We start from the raw sequence: 14,866 nt of genomic DNA, 5'->3' as shown, positions 1-14,866 counted from the left end.
GGGACAGCAGGGTCACTATGGGACATTGGGGTCACCGCCTGGCCCTCGGGCACCTGGGGACAGCAGGGGACATTGGGGACACTGTGGGGACACTCTGGGGTCACCACCTGGCCCTCGGGCACCTGGGACAGCAGGGGACATTGGGGACACTGTGGGGACACTGTGGGGTCACCACCTGGCCCTCGGGCACCTGGGGACAGCAGGGGACATTGGGGACACCACCCGGCCCTTGGGGACAGCAGGGTCACCACCAGGACCTGGGGGACACCACCTGGCCCTCGGGCACCTGGGGACAGCAGGGGACATTGGGGACACTGTGGGGACACTCCTGGGGTCACCACCTGGCCCTCGGGCACCTGGGGACAGCAGGGGACAGCAGGGGACATTGGGATCACCACCCGGTCCTTGGGGACAGCAGGGTCACCACGGGGACATTTGGGGTCACCACCTGGCCCTCGGGGACCCGGGGGACCCGGGGGACAGCAGGGGTCACCATCCAGACCTTGGGGACACTCTGGGGTCACCGCCTGGCCCTCGGGCACCTGGGGGACACGGGGGACATTGGGACATTGGGTCACCACTAGGACCTGGGGGACACTCTGGGGACACTCTGGGGTCACCACCTGGCCCTCGGGCACCTGGGGGACTGCAGGGGACATTGGGGACATCACTGAGACCTGGGGTACACCACCCAGCCCTTGGGGACACTGGGGGACATTGGGGACACCGGGGTCACCTGGGGACAGACAGGGACAGCCAGGGGACACAGGGAGGGGACAGCCAGGGGAACCCCTCATTCTGGGGGGGTCCGGTATCCCGGAGGTCGGGTGTCCCGGGGGTCGGGGTGGCCCGGGGGTCGGGAGGTGCCCGGGGGTCGGGGGTGTCCCGGGGGTCGGGGGTTGGATGTCCCGGGGTCGGGGGGTGTCCCGGGGGTCGGGGCTCCCGGGGGTCGGGGGCCGTACCGTGATGGTCCAGGTGCAGTTGCTGCCGGGGGGGTAGTGCCGCGGGAAGCCCTCGCTGGCGATGAACCCCGACTCGCCGTGGTGGTCCCCCCCGCACGGGAACACCGGCCACACCGGCCTGGGGGGCACGGCGGCGTCACGGGGGTCCCGGGAAACCCAGAGCGGGGGTCCCGGGACGGGGAAACCCCAGAGAGGGGGTCCCGGGACGGGGAAACCCAGAGCGGGGGTCCCGGGACGGGGAAACCAGGGCCGGGGTCCCGGGTCCCGGTTCTGAGGGGGGTCCCGGTGCCCGGGGGGGTCCCGGACGAGGCTGTCCCGCCCCGTCCGCGGGGGTGGCGGTGCCGCCGCGGCTGCCACGTCCCGGGGGAGGTCCCGGGGGTCCCGTCGGTGCCGTCCCGGGGTTCCCGGTGGTCTGTCCCGGGGGTCCCGGGGTTCCCGTCCCGGGGGTCTCAGGGGTCCCGTCCCGGGGGGTCTCAGGGTCTGTCCGGGGGTCCCGGTGGTCTGTCCCGGGGGTCCCGGGTCCGGTCCCGGGGGTCTCGAGGGTCCCGTCCCGGGGGTCCCAGGGGTCTCGGAGGTCCCGGGGGTCCGTCCGGGGGTCCGTCCCGGGGGTCCCGGGTCCGGTACCTGCTGGCGTTGTGCCGGGCGGGGGGCGGGGGGCTCGGCGGCGGCTCCTGGCCCCCGGCCCGGGGCGGGCCCAGCGCCCCCAGCAGCAGCAGCAGCAGCGGCGGCCCGAGGCGGCTCATGGCGAACGGCACCGGGGGCACCGGGGGGGAACGGGGGCGGCACCGAGCGGGAAGGGGCGGGGCCGCCCGGGACACGCCCAGAGGGGCGGGGCTGGCGGGCACAGCGCCGCTCTGCCAGCGTGGGGAGGCGTGGCTGGATGTAACGCCACGCCCACAAATGCAAAGAGGAGCGCTCCTGACCCCGCCCTAAGGGGCGTGGCCTGGAGCTGCCAGGCTGGAGTGGGCGGGGCCAGCGGCGAGGCGCGCCAGAAATTGGGGAGGGGGCTCGCCCAAAAAAACGAGACTCCCGCGTTTAATTAGCGGCACCGCCATTAATTAGCACTCCCACAGACACACACACACGCGCGGGGGGGCGGGGGGCAGTGTGACAGCAGCTGGGGGCTCCCGGGGCGGGGAGACCCCCGATTTTGGGTGAGGGGGGCGTGACTGATTGTCCATTTAGGGGAGGGGGCGTCCCCCAAACCCCCTCACCCCTTACGGGGCGGGCCCCCGCGCCTTCAAGTCGGGGGCCGAGCGCTGGCGGCGCACACGGGAGGGGGCGGCGGCGACCCCCCGTCCAGAGACCCCCTCCTGTTGGGGGGCGCTGGGGGGGGGCTTGCACTCCTTCTGGGGGGCGTCGCCCCCTCCCAAGCCAGGCGGTGCTGGGGGTTGCTCTTGAAGGGGAAGCGCAGGCCGCCGTCGCGGGGGGGCTGGGCGGGGGTCCCTGCGGGGGTCCCTGCGGGGGTCGCGGGGGCTGCAGCCGCGCCCGCTCCTGGCGCAGCCAGCGCAGCCGCCCCCGCCGGAACGCCTGGGTCCTGCTCCATCAGCCGGCACAGCCGCGCCGCCGCCGCCGAGCGCGGCGAGGGGGGCGAGGGCGGCGAGGGGCCGGGCTGGGGGCGGCCCGCGGGGGGCTCGGCCTCGTCCGGGTCGTCCTGAGCGGGGGGAGAGGAGGAGAGGGGGTTAGAGGGGGCTGGGGGGTGGGGAGGGGTCCGTGTCTGGGGGTCGTGTGGGGAGCCAGGGCAGGGTGTGGGGGGTGGAACAGGGGGGCTGGGGGCAGGCGGACCCTGTTCTTTGGGGGGCTGTGGGGTTCTTTGGGGTCTTTGGGGCTCTCTGGGGTTCTTTGGGGGGCTGTGGGTCACACAGATCCTGCTCTTTGGGGTCCTTGGGGGCTTGTGGGCAGGCAGACCCCACTCTTTGGGGTTCTTGGGGCTCTCTGGGTTCTTTGGGGGCTGTGGGTCAGGCAGACCCCAGGGCGGGGCTCTGTGGGGCTCTCTGGCCGGGCAGATCCTGTTCTTTGGGGTTGTTTGGGGTTCTTTGGGGCTCTCTGGGGTTCTTTGGGGGGCTGTGGGTCAGGCAGACCCCAGGGTGGGTCTGTCTGGGGCTCTTGGGGCTGGGCAGACCCCACTCTCTGGAGCTCTTTGGGTTCTTTGGGACTATCTGCGTCTCTCTGTCTTTCCCTGGGGCTCTCTGGTTTTCTTGGGGTTCTTTGGGGCTCCCTGGGGCTCTTTAGGGTTCTTGGGGCTCCCTGGGGTTCTCTGGGGCTCTCTGACTCTCTCTGGGGCTGGGCAGACCCTGTTTCTTGGGGCTCTTTGGGGTTCTTTGGGGTTCTCTGGGGGGCTGTGGGTCAGGCAGACCCCAGGGTGGGCTCTGTGGGGCTCTGTGGGCCGGCAGACCCCGTTCTTTGGGGTTCTCTGGGGTTCTTTGGGGCTCTCTGGGGTTCTTTGGGGGGACATGGGCAGGCAGACCCCATTCCTTGGGGTTCTTTGGGGCTCTCTGGGGTTCTCTGGGGGCTGGGGATCAGGCAGACCCCAGGGTGGGGCTCTGTGGGCCGGGCAGACCCCGTTCTTTTGGGTTCTCTGGGTTCTTTGGGTCCCCCTGGGGCTCTCTCACGGCAGGCAGCGGCACGGCGCGCTCCATGCGGCCCAGGCGGCGCCGCAGGGCGCGCAGCTGCTCCTCCTTGGCGCTGCTCTGCCGCCGCACCTCGCGCAGGACCCCCGCCAGCCGCTCCAGGTGCAGCCGCAGCCCCTCCACCTCGCTGCCGCGCTCGCCCCCTCCTTCCTCCTCCTCCTCCTCCTCCTCGTCCTCGTCCTCGCCGCCGCCCACGGCGTCCCACACGTCGCGGGCCACGGTGTGCCAGCCGTCGCGGCGGCCGGGCTGGCGCTTGCCGTGGCGGCGGCAGAGCTCCCGCAGCCGCGCCAGGCTCAGCGCCTCCAGCTCGCGCCGCGCCGGCCGCCGCTCGCGCAGCGCCAGCTCCAGGCTCAGCTCCCGCACGGCCTGCGCCTTCAGCTCCGCCATGGTCACCCACGAGGACGAGGACGAGGGAGGATGAGGGTGGTGGCGAGGAAGGCGGCGAGGCGTGGCGGCGCTGCGGGATCTGGTAGACGCGCAGCGGCTCGCGGCGCTTGCCCGGCAGCGCCAGGCCCGGCGCGGCGCAGCGCCGAGCGCACGGCGGGCGCGGGTCAGCGCCTGGCGCAGCGAGGAGAGCAGCTGCCAGCCCGCCTCGTAGCACCGCGGCGGCCCGGGCACGGGGGCTGCGGGGGGAAATGGGGGCAGTGAGGGGGGACCCCCGGGAGACCCCCGGGATGTAACCAGGGTGGGCGTGGGGCACCCAAAACACACCCAGGGTGGTCATTGGGCACCCAAAACACCCCAGGATGGCCGTGGGACACCCAAAACAGATCCAGGAGATGCCCAGGGTATAACCAGAGTGGGCGTGGGGCACCCAAAACACACCCAGGGTGGTCATTGGGCACCCAAAAACACCCCAGGATGGCCGTGGGACACCCAAAACAGACCAGGAGATGCCCAGGGTATAACCAGAGTGGTCGTGGGCACCCAAAACACCCCAGGAAGTCATGGGATACCCAAAACACACCCGGGAGACCCCCGGGAGATAACCAGGGTGGTCATGGAACACCCAGAATGCCACCAGGATGGCCGTGGGACACCCAAAAACACCCCCAGGGTGGTCATTGGGACCCAAAACACCCCAGGATAGTCATGGGATACCCAAAAACACACCCGGGAGACGCCCAGGATAGTCCAGGGTGGTCATGGGACACCCAAAACACCCCTGGGTGGTTATGGGACACCCAGAATACCCCCAGGACACACCCAGGATGGTCATGGGGCACCCAAAACACACCCGGGAGACCCCCGGGAGATAACCAGGATGGTCGTGGACACCCAAAACACCCCCAGGGTGGTCATTGGACACCCAAAACACCACCAGGATAGTCATGGGATACCCAAAACACACCCAAGACCCCCAGAGTGGTTGTGGGATACCCAAAACACACCCAAGACCCCCAGAGTGGTTGTGGGATACCCAAAACACACCCGGGAGACGCTCAGGATGCACCCAGGGTGGTCATGGGACACCCAAAACACACCTAAAACACCCCCGGGGTGGTCCAGGATGGTCATGGGGCACCCAGAATGCCACCAGGACACATCCAGGATGGTCATAGACACTCCAGGGGACACCTGTGACACCCAGGGGCCACCCAAACATCCTGGGGGTCACCTGTGACACTTGGGGACAGTCAGCGGACACCCAGGGACCACCCAACCATATCCTGGGGGTCACCCAGGACACCCAGGGGTCACCCAGGGGACACCCAGCATTCCCAAAGGACCCCCGTGCCCCCCTCACCTGCGCCTGCTCCGACGCTTCCTTCTCCCCCTGGGGCTGGTTCTCCAGCTCCTGCAGCCTGGGGGGGGACACGGGGGGGACACAGGGTGAGCCCCCCACCCCTCAGAGCTGCCCCCCACCCCTCAGAGCAGCCCCCCAGCCGTGCCCCCACCTCTGCAGGCGCATGTCGATGCCCTGCTGCTCCAGCAGCTCCCTCTGCGCCAGGTTCCAGTCCGGGGGGGGCCCGGGGACGCCCCCGCTCGCGCTCGCGCCGCGCCTGCTCCGGGTGCGTGAAGCGGAAACACGTGGTCTTGCCCAGGATCAGCCGGTGGCCTGGTTTGGGGGGGGGTCCCGGGGGTCACAGAGGGGTTTTGGGGGGATTCGAGCAGGGAACAGGGGTTGGAGGGCGTCGCCGTGGGTTTTGGGGGGAAATTCAGGGGCGGCGCGAGATTTGGGGGGGGGCACGGTGGGGTTTTTTGGGGGGGGGCGGTTCAGTGAGAGCCACGGGGATGTGGGGAGGGGGGTTTTGGGGAGATGTGGAGGGTTTTTTGGGGGGGTCCCTACCCGACTTGAGCACCACCGGCTCCGTCACCTGCTTGCCGTTGACGTAGGTCTCGGCGCCCTGGCACGGCTCCAGCGTCACCACGGCTTCAGCAGGGGACAGGAGAGGGGTGGGGGTCACCTGTCCGCTCAGCTGAACCCCAAATCCCACCCCAAACCCCACCCCAAATCCCACCCCAAACCCCCCCAAACCCCACCCCAAAGACCCTCCCTCTCCCACCGGCACGCCGCGATACCTGGGGGGGGCCGTGCTCCAATGGCAGCATTGTGGGGAGGGGGGACAAAAAGGAATTAAAGCGTGCCAGGAGGGGGCTGGGAAAGGGGCGGGGGGCACCCCAAAATCTGTACCTTCCCCCGAGGGGTCGGGGCGGCTGCGGAAGAGGCAGTGCTGCTCGCGGATGGACGGCCCCGACAGCTTGATGTCCACGTCCACCCGGCCCACCCTGAAACGGGGGGCACACAGCAGATTGGGGGGGCCCTGGGGGGGCGCTGAGGGGGTTTGGGGGTGCCTCACCCCCCCCCCAAACCCACCTGGTGACGCCGTCCTTGATGTGGTACAGGAGGCACTCGGACATCAGCGGGTCCTCGTTGAGGTTCACCAGGTGCGGGGTCTTTTTAGGGGAGGGGGGAGCAGAAATAAAAGCGGGGTCGGGGGATTTGGGGAGCCCCCCAACCTCGGGGTGAAGCCCCCCCAAGGTCTGACTCGCCTTTTTGGGGGAGAAGACGCCCACGGTGCCGCCGTCCTCGCGCAGAGCCACCCCCATCTCAGCCAGCTGCGCCTCCCTGGGGGGCACACGGAATTTGGGGAGGGGTCCCAGAGGCCCTGGGGGGCTTGGAGGGGGTCTGGGGGACTTTAGGAACTGCTGGGGGGGGGGCACTGAGGGCGATAAAGAGAATTTGGGGTGATGGTGGTGAGGCTGGGGGGGGGGTTCAGGGTGTTTTGGGGGGTCGGGGAGGGTTTTGGGGGGCGTGCTGGGGGTCCGGGACCCCCCCCTCACCGCTCCAGCCTCAGCGCCTCCGTGCGCCTCAGCTTCTCCTCCCAGGTCTCGTTGAGCTCGGCGATGATTTTCTCCGTCTCCTGGGGGGGGAGAAATAATTTTGGGGGTCCTCACAGTTTGGGGGAGGGGGGCACAGCCCCCCCCCTCAGGCTGTGAATTGGGGAGGGGGCTGGGAGGGGTTTTGGGGTCACCTGCAGCCGCTCCATGGCCTCGGTGGGGCCCATGGGGGGCTCCCCATTGAGGGTGGGGGGCTCAGGGGGGGCGGGGCCAGACTGGGGGGTCTCGGGGAGACCTGGGGGGAAAATGGGGGGCTCAGTTTGGGGGTGGGGGGTGTCACCTCCTGCACCCCCAGCAGCACAGCCGTGCCCCCCAAACCCCCCGTGCCCCCCAAAACCTCTCTGCAACCAACACCCCAAATCCGTGCCCCCTAAAAATCCCCTAAATCTGACCCCCAGACCCCTCAAACCCCGTTAACCCCTTCCTCACAACCCCAAATCCCCCCAAACCCCCCCCAAATCTCACCCTGGGCCCCCAGCAGCTTGCGCAGCCTCTGAGCACCCCCAAATCCCCCCAGACCCCTCAAATCCCCCCCAAACCTCACCCTGGACCCCCCAAATCCCCCCCAAACCTCACCCTGGGCCCCCCAGGACCCCCCAGACCCCCCAAATCTCACCCTGGGCCCCCCAAACCTCACCCTGGGCCCCCCAGACCCCCCAAATCCCCCCCAAACCTCACCCTGGGCCCCCCAAAATCCCCCCCAAACCTCACCCTGGGCCCCCCAGGACCCCCCAGATCCCCCAAACCTCACCCTGGGCCCCCCAGGACCCCCAGACCCCCCAGCCTCACCCTGGGCCCCCAGCAGCCGGCGCAGCCTCTGAGCACCCCCAAATCCCCCCAGACCCCCCAAATCCCCCCCAAATCTCACCCTGGGCCCCCCAAATCCCCCCCCAAACCTCACCCTGGGCCCCCCAGGACCCCCCAGTCTCACCCTGGACCCCCCAAATCCCCCCCAGGACCCCCAGCCTCACCCTGGGCCCCCAGCAGCCGGCGCAGCCGCGCCACCTCCCGGCGCAGCTCGCGGATCAGCCGCGCGTTCGGGTCCTCGTTGATCACCGCGTGGCACCGGATCCGCTTCGTGCGGTCGGCGTAGCTTTGGGGGGCACAGAAACGACAGGGTGAGGGTCCGGACCCCCCCCAGAGGGGAAGGGTCCCTGTGGGAGCTCAGCACGTCACTCTGGATGTCCAGAGACAACCCCTGGGATGCTCCAAAAGCGCGCGGTGGCTTTGATCCCCCTACAGAAATGACACCCGAGCGTGAGGAGATGAGAGAAGTTCAGGTTTGGGTGGCGAGGGGGTGATATTCACTGGGTGAAACTTAAATTATAACGCACTGTACAGGTGGGTTTTGTGTGCTGGTTTGGGATCCTGCACACGGGGGCCAGGGCTGCCAGGATGGGGGGATTTGGCCGTGCCCTGTCCTTCCTCCTTCTCCCTGGCATCACGCTCAGGATGATGTTGGATTGGTTCATGGTGAAGGCGCACATGCCAACAAGGGTGAAAAGTATTGGGAATAGAAGCTAAATATACGTAATTTTCACTATAAAAGTCACAATCGCCCCCTGGGTGGGGGACAGTGCTTTGGGCTGCCCTGCTGATCAGACCCCGGCTGGACAGACAGAAAAACTTTGTAGACAAGAAATAATAAACACAACTGAAAACTGAAAAAGCAAGAGTTCAGACTCCTTCTTCAAAGCGTGGCCCAGATCCCCCCAAAATCTCACCCTGGGCCCCCCAGGACCCCCCAAACCTCACCCTGGGCCCCCAGCAGCTCCTGCAGCCTCTCAACACCTCTGAACACCCCCAAATCCCCCCAGAACCCCCAAATCTCACCCTGAGCACCTTCCACAGCCTCTCAACGCCCCCAAATCCACTCAGAGCCCCCCAGGACCCCCCCAAACCCCTCAAATCTCACCCTGAGCACCTTCCGCAGCAAATCAACACCCCCAAATCCACTCCGAGCCCCCCAGGACCCCCCAAACCCCTGCCCAGAACCCCCAAATCTCACCCTGAGCACCTTCCGCAGCCTCTCAACGCCCCCAAATCCACTCAGAGCCCCCCAAATCCCCCCAGAACCCCCAAATCTCACCCTGAGCACCTTCCACAACCTCTCAACGCCCCCAAATCCACTCAGAGCCCCCCAGGACCCCCCAAACCCCTCAAATCTCACCCTGAGCACCTTCCACAGCCTCTCAACGCCCCCAAATCCACTCCGAGCCCCCCAGGACCCCCCAGACCCCTGCCCAGAGCCGCCTTTTCCCGTGCTGGGGCAGAGACCCTCCCCGAGCCCCCCGCTCACCGCAGCGTGCTCAGCGTCTCCTCGTAGCTGCAGTCGGCCGGGCTCAGCGCGGCGATCATGGCCGTGCGCGAGTTCCCTCCTGTTGGGGGGGCACGACGGGGTCAGCGGGGGGCTCAGCGCCCCGAGACCCCCCTCCCCAGGACCCCCCAAACCCACCCAGGTTCTCCTTCAGCAGCCAGGTCAGCACCGAGTCGCGGTACGGGATGAAATCTGGCTTCTTCTTCTTGCTGGCCTGCTGAGGAGGAGGAGGGATGAAGATGGGTTGGGGGGCCACCAAAAAATAACAGAGGGGACCCCCGAGGGTGGGCGCAGGGAGGGGGGTGACCCCCAGACTCACGGCCTCGGCCAGGGCGGAGATGACCTTGCCCAACGTGGTCAGGGACTTGTTGATGTTGGCGCCTTCCTGGGGAGGAGGAGGAGGGGGAGGAAGGCTCAGGAGGGCTCCGGGGGGTGGGGAGGGGTCTGGGGGTCACCCCATCTTTTTTTTGGGGGGGGGTCCCCGCTCACCTTGAGGCGCACGCCCCTGGCCCCCGAGGCGTCGGCGCGCTCGCTGCCCGCCAGGTCCACCAGGCTGATGCGGCTGACCTGGGGGGGCAGGGGGCTTTGGGGGGGTCTGGGGGGGCTTTGGGGGGAAACGGGGGGCGCGAGGGGGTCTGGGGGAAAATTTGGGGAGGGGGCTTGGTGGAATTATGGGGGCGATTTGAGGGAGGGGGGAGAATTGCCGATCGGCGGATGAAAATGGTGGTGAATTTTGGGGGGCTCGGGGGGGATTTCAGTAGAATTTCAGGTGGATTTCAAGGGGGGATTTCACGGGGAATTCAGGGGGAGTTCTGGAGATGATTTCAGGGGGAGTTCTGGAGATGATTTCAGGGGCATTTTGGGTTGATTTCAGGGAGAATTCGGGTGGATTTCAGGAGATGATTTAAGAGTAATTTCAGGCAGTGTTTCCAGGGGGGCTCAGGAGATGATTTCAGGATAATTTCTGGGTGATTTCAGGAAATGATTTCAGGGTGATTTCAGGGGGTCTCAGGAGATGATTTCAGGGTGATTTCAGGGGGATATCGGGGTGATTTCAGGGTGACTTCAGGGGGTGATTTCAGGAAGATTTCAGGGCTATTTCAGGGGGTGATTTCAGGGGGACTCAGGAGATTATTTCAGGGGGAGTTTGGGGTGATTTCAGGGGTATTTCAGGGGGTCCCAGTAGACGATTTCAGGGTGATTTCAGGGGATGATTCCAGATGGATTTCAGCAGTATTTCAGGGGGTGATTTCAGGGGGTCTTGGGTGATGATTTCAGAGGTATTTCAGGGTGATTTCAGGGTGATTTCAGGGAATGATTTCAGAGGTATTTCAGGGTGATTTCAGGGTGATTTCAGGGAATGATTTCAGAGGTATTTCAGGGTGATTTCAGGGAATGATTTCAGAGGTATTTCAGGGTGATTTCAGGGGATGATTCCAGATGGATTTCAGGGTGATTTCAGGGGGTCTCAGTAGATGATTTCAGGGTGATTTCAGGGGGATATCGGGGTGATTTCAGGGGTATTTCAGGGGGTGATTTCAGGGGGTCTCGGGCGATGATTTCAGAGGTATTTCAGGGTGATTTCAGGGGATGATTTCAGATGGATTTCAGGGGATGATTTCAGGGGATGATTTCAGGGTGATTTCAGGGGGTCTCGGGCGATGATTTCAGGAAGATTTCAGGGGTATTTCAGGGTGATTTCAGGGGATGATTTCAGAGGTATTTCAGGGTGATTTCAGGGGATGATTTCAGAGGTATTTCAGGGTGATTTCAGGGGATGATTTCAGGGTGATTTCAGGGGATGATTTCAGAGGTATTTCAGGGTGATTTCAGGGTGATTTCAGGGGGACTCGGGCGATGATTTCAGGAGGATTTCAGGGGTGTTTCAGGGCAATCCAGCACGGGGCGGGCGCTCCCCCGACCTTCTCGGAGCTGAGCTCGCTGAGCGGGTCCTGGCGGCGCTGGCCGAGCACCACGGTGAACACGGCGTGCGAGCGGCTGCTGGTCTCGTTCATGTTGGTGGCCGCCACCGTCCTGCGCGGGATTTCGGCAGCGCCCTCGGTGCCTGCCCGGCTCCGCGGGGCTCGGGGGGGCCCCCACGCCCCCCCAGGCCTCACCTGGCCTTGTTGCCGCTGTCCATGAGGTCGGCGATGTCGGCGAAGGAGGCGACGGCCAGGCGGGACAGGTCCTGCACGTAGGGCCCGAGCAGGGGGTGCTCCCGCACCCGCAGCGCCCCGCCGCTCTTGGGGTTCAGCAGGTCCCGCACCCGCTCGCAGTAGATCTCCAGGTAGCTGACCTGGGGGGCCCCGGGGCGATCAGGGGGGAGCCCAGAACGCGGGGAGGTGGCCAGGGAGGGGAAATAAAAACTGGGGGGGATCGGCGGGGGGGTGTGGGGGGAGGAAGCCCCAAAATGGAGGGGGGGAAATGTCCCAAAGTGGGGGGAACTGAGCCCCCAAGTGCTCTGCTGGGGGGGAACTGAGCCCCCAAGTGCTCTGCTGGGGGGGAACTGAGACCCCAAAGTGCTCGGCTGGGGGGGAACTGAGACCCCAAAGTGTTGGGATGGGGGGGAACTGAGACCCCAAAGTGCTGGGATGGGGGCAGCTGAACCCCCAAAGTGCTGGGATGGGGGCAGCTGAGACCCCAAAGTGTTGGGATGGGGGGGAACTGAGCCCCCAAAGTGTTGGGATGGGGGGCAGATGAGCCCCCAAATTCTTGTGGGGTTGTGGGGTAACTCTGCAGGGGCTGAACACCCAAATTGTCCAGGGGGGGGGTCTCTGCAAGCTGGGGGTCATGGTCTGAACCCCCAAACCCCCCCTCACCTCCACAGAGAAGAGTTCAGGAGACCCTTCCCCAAACTCCCAAACTCCTCCCACCTCCACAGAAACCTCAGGTGACCCCAAACTCCTCTCATCTCCACAGAGAAGGAAATCTCAGGAGACCCCAGACCCCAAATTTCTCTCACCTCCACAGAAAAGGAAACCTCAGGAGACCCCCAAACCCCCAAACTCCTCTCACCTCCCCAGAAACCTCAGGAGACCCCAAATTTCTCTCACCTCCACAGGGAAGGAAACCTCAGGTGACCCCAAACCCCTCTCACCCCCACAGAGAAGGAAAATTCAGGAGACCCTTCCCAAACCCCCAAACTCCCCTCTCCTCCACAGAGAAGAAAACGTTGGATGACCCCAAACCCCAGACCCCAAACTCCCCTCACCTCCACAGAAGCCTCAGACGACCCCAAATTTCTCTCACCTCCATGGAGAAGGAGACCTCAGGTGACCCCAAACCCCAGACCCCAAACCCCCCTCACCTCCACGGAGAAGGAGACCTCAGGTGACCCCAAACCCCAGACCCCAAACCCCCCTCACCTCCACGGAGAAGGAGACCTCAGGTGACCCCTCCCGGGCGACGCGGGCGAACAGATCCTCGCAGAGCTGCGGGCGAGCAGCCTTGAGCCGGGGGGCTGGGGGGCTGGGGGGGGGTCTCCCGGCCTCCCCCAGCCCCCGGGAGCCCCCGGGAGCCCCCGGACCTGCGGGATGATGCCGCGCTGCCCCGGCTCCTGCCGCCCCATCATGGTGTAGGACTTGCCGGCGCCCGTCTGCCCGTAGGCCAGGATGCAGACGTTGTAGCCCTGGAAGGCGTGCTCCAGCATCTCCTCCCCGATGTCCTGGTACACCCGGCGCTGCGAGGCGAAGTTGGGGTCCTCCTCCTGCAGGGGAGGCAGTCAGGGACCCCCCCAGTCCCCCCCGGGGACCCCCCAGGCGTGCCCACGCTCACCGAGGTGTGGGACCAGTAGGAGTGGTCGAAGGTGAAGCTCTTGGTGCCATCCTTGGGGAGCTTGGGGTTGGTGATGCCTGGGGGGCGCAGAGGTGACACCGAGCTCGGGGTGACCCCCACGGCGTCACCTCGGCCCCCACCGCGCCCTCGCCCCCCCAAAAAACAACACGGGTGCTATTTTTAGCCCGGCGGCAGCTGCTCCTCCGGGCTCGGGGCCAGCACGGGACAAGGACAGGGACAAGGTGGGGTGGGGGGGGGTGGGTCCGGGAGCAGCCCCCCACCCTGCAGACCCCCGCCCCACCCTGCAGACCCCCTCCCCACCCTGCCAGGAGCCCCCTGCCCCACTCACAGGTGGTGTTGCCCCGCATCTGGATGACGCACTTGGCCTGGCGGCCGCTCTCCCGGGCGCTGAAGGGCCGCACCCGCACCGCCACCTTCACCGAGGCGCCCGCCATGCCCGCAGCCTCAGCCTGCGGCCACAGAGCCCCGACACGGCCTCGCCCACCTCCCCTTCCCCCGTCCCGGGGTGCGGGACCCCCCCCCCGGCACAGCCCCCCCCCCCTCCCGAAAATAAACACACCCCCAGCCCCAAAATGTGGGGGTGTCCCCCCGGGTCTGAGCCACCTCCGAGTGGAAATTGTGAGGAGGGGGTCCGCGCGCCCCCCCCCAAACACACCCCGAAATCCCACAGGGTCACCCCTCAAATCCCACCGGGCACCCCCAGAGCTGCTCGGGAGCCCCGAGGGGCCTCAGGTTCCCCCCTAAACCTGGTTCTGCACCCCTTAAATCCCCTATAGCCCCCCTAAATTCCTCTATAGCCCCCCTAAATTTCTCTATAGCCCCCCTAAACCTGTTCCTACACCCCTGAGTCCACCCCAAACCTGTTCCTGCACCCCTTAAATCTCCTATAGCCCCCCCAAACCTGCTCCTGCACCCCTAAAATTCTCCTACAGCCCCCCTAAACACCCCTAAATTCCCCTGCAGCCCCCCTAAGCCAGTTCCTACAACCCTAAAATTTCCCTATACCCCCCTAAACCTGCTCCTGCACCCCTTAAACTTCCCATAGCCCCCGAAAACCTGTTCCTGCACCCCTTAAATCCCCTATAGCCCCCCTAAACCTGTTCCTGCACCCCTTAAATCCTCTACAGCCCCCCTAAACTCCCCTATTGGCCCCCTTAAACCCGTTCCTACAACCCTAAAATGCCCCTATAGCCCCCCCAAACACCCCTAAATTCCCCTGCAGCCCCCCTTAACCTGCTCCTGCACCCCGGATTCGCCCCCCGAGCCCCCGACACCGCCGCTCACCGGCCCCGCGGTGCCGCATCCCCTCGGCCCGGGGGTCCCGGGGGGTCCCGGGGGTCCCGGGGCTGCTCCGGCCCGGGGGTCCCGGGGGTCCCGGAGGTTCTGGGGGCTCTCAGGGGGTTCCCGGTGGGGTTCTCGGGGGTTCCGGGGGTCCCGGGGGGTTCCGGTGGCTCCGGGGCTGCGGCCGCGCCCGGGCCCGAAGGGGCGGGGCTAGCCCAGCTGGGGGCGGGGCTCGGGGCGTGGCGCCAGGGGCGGGGATGGAGGCCACGCCCCTTCTTAAAAGGGCAACGCCGCGCAGAGGACCCACACCCAGAGCTGCTTTTCCCGCGTTGTTTTGCCTCAGGATTTTCCCAATTCCCGCATTTTTTTCCTCGCACTTCTGTCTCCCTTTTTTTTGTGTGAAATTATTTCCTCCGTTTTCTCTCCGTTTTTTTTTTTCTTTCAGGTTTCCCTACATTTCTTCGCCCCGAAAGCCTCCAAATCCCCGAAATGGCCCCCAAACCGCCTGAAAACAGCTCATTTTCAGCCCTAATTGCGTT

At 66.0% G+C, this 14,866-nt stretch overlaps 2 protein-coding genes across 2 annotated transcripts in view; both read right to left on the bottom strand.

Annotated features, from left to right (window-relative positions):
• Positions 1-1,791, bottom strand: part of PCOLCE (procollagen C-endopeptidase enhancer) — a 3,308-nt gene extending 1,517 nt beyond the window's left edge. The window contains 3 exon segments of the mRNA XM_064406297.1: positions 503-638; positions 963-1,080; positions 1,587-1,791. Coding sequence (XP_064262367.1) covers positions 503-638; positions 963-1,080; positions 1,587-1,705 — 373 coding nt within the window. The 5' untranslated portion in view covers positions 1,706-1,791.
• Positions 1,792-3,466: 1,675 nt separating this feature from the next.
• On the bottom strand, positions 3,467-14,528 carry LOC135292048 (kinesin-like protein KIF1C). The gene is given in 23 exon segments (XM_064406296.1): positions 3,467-4,215; positions 5,077-5,170; positions 5,340-5,397; positions 5,491-5,571; positions 5,573-5,651; positions 5,883-5,966; positions 6,228-6,322; positions 6,411-6,490; positions 6,587-6,662; positions 6,878-6,957; positions 7,069-7,169; positions 7,906-8,027; positions 9,234-9,312; positions 9,390-9,465; positions 9,571-9,636; positions 9,741-9,818; positions 11,174-11,285; positions 11,369-11,547; positions 12,617-12,682; positions 12,778-12,957; positions 13,026-13,102; positions 13,375-13,495; positions 14,331-14,528. Coding segments are annotated over 22 exon segments (2,703 nt in total). The 5' UTR covers positions 13,481-13,495; positions 14,331-14,528; the 3' UTR covers positions 3,467-3,481.
• Between the last annotated feature and the right edge of the window lie 338 nt (positions 14,529-14,866).

This window comes from Passer domesticus, unplaced genomic scaffold, assembly GCF_036417665.1.
Source record: "Passer domesticus isolate bPasDom1 unplaced genomic scaffold, bPasDom1.hap1 HAP1_SCAFFOLD_188, whole genome shotgun sequence".
Taxonomy (NCBI): domain Eukaryota; kingdom Metazoa; phylum Chordata; class Aves; order Passeriformes; family Passeridae; genus Passer; species Passer domesticus.
The sequence above is the reverse complement of the archived record's forward strand: the minus strand, read 5'-3'. Positions and strand labels throughout refer to the sequence as shown.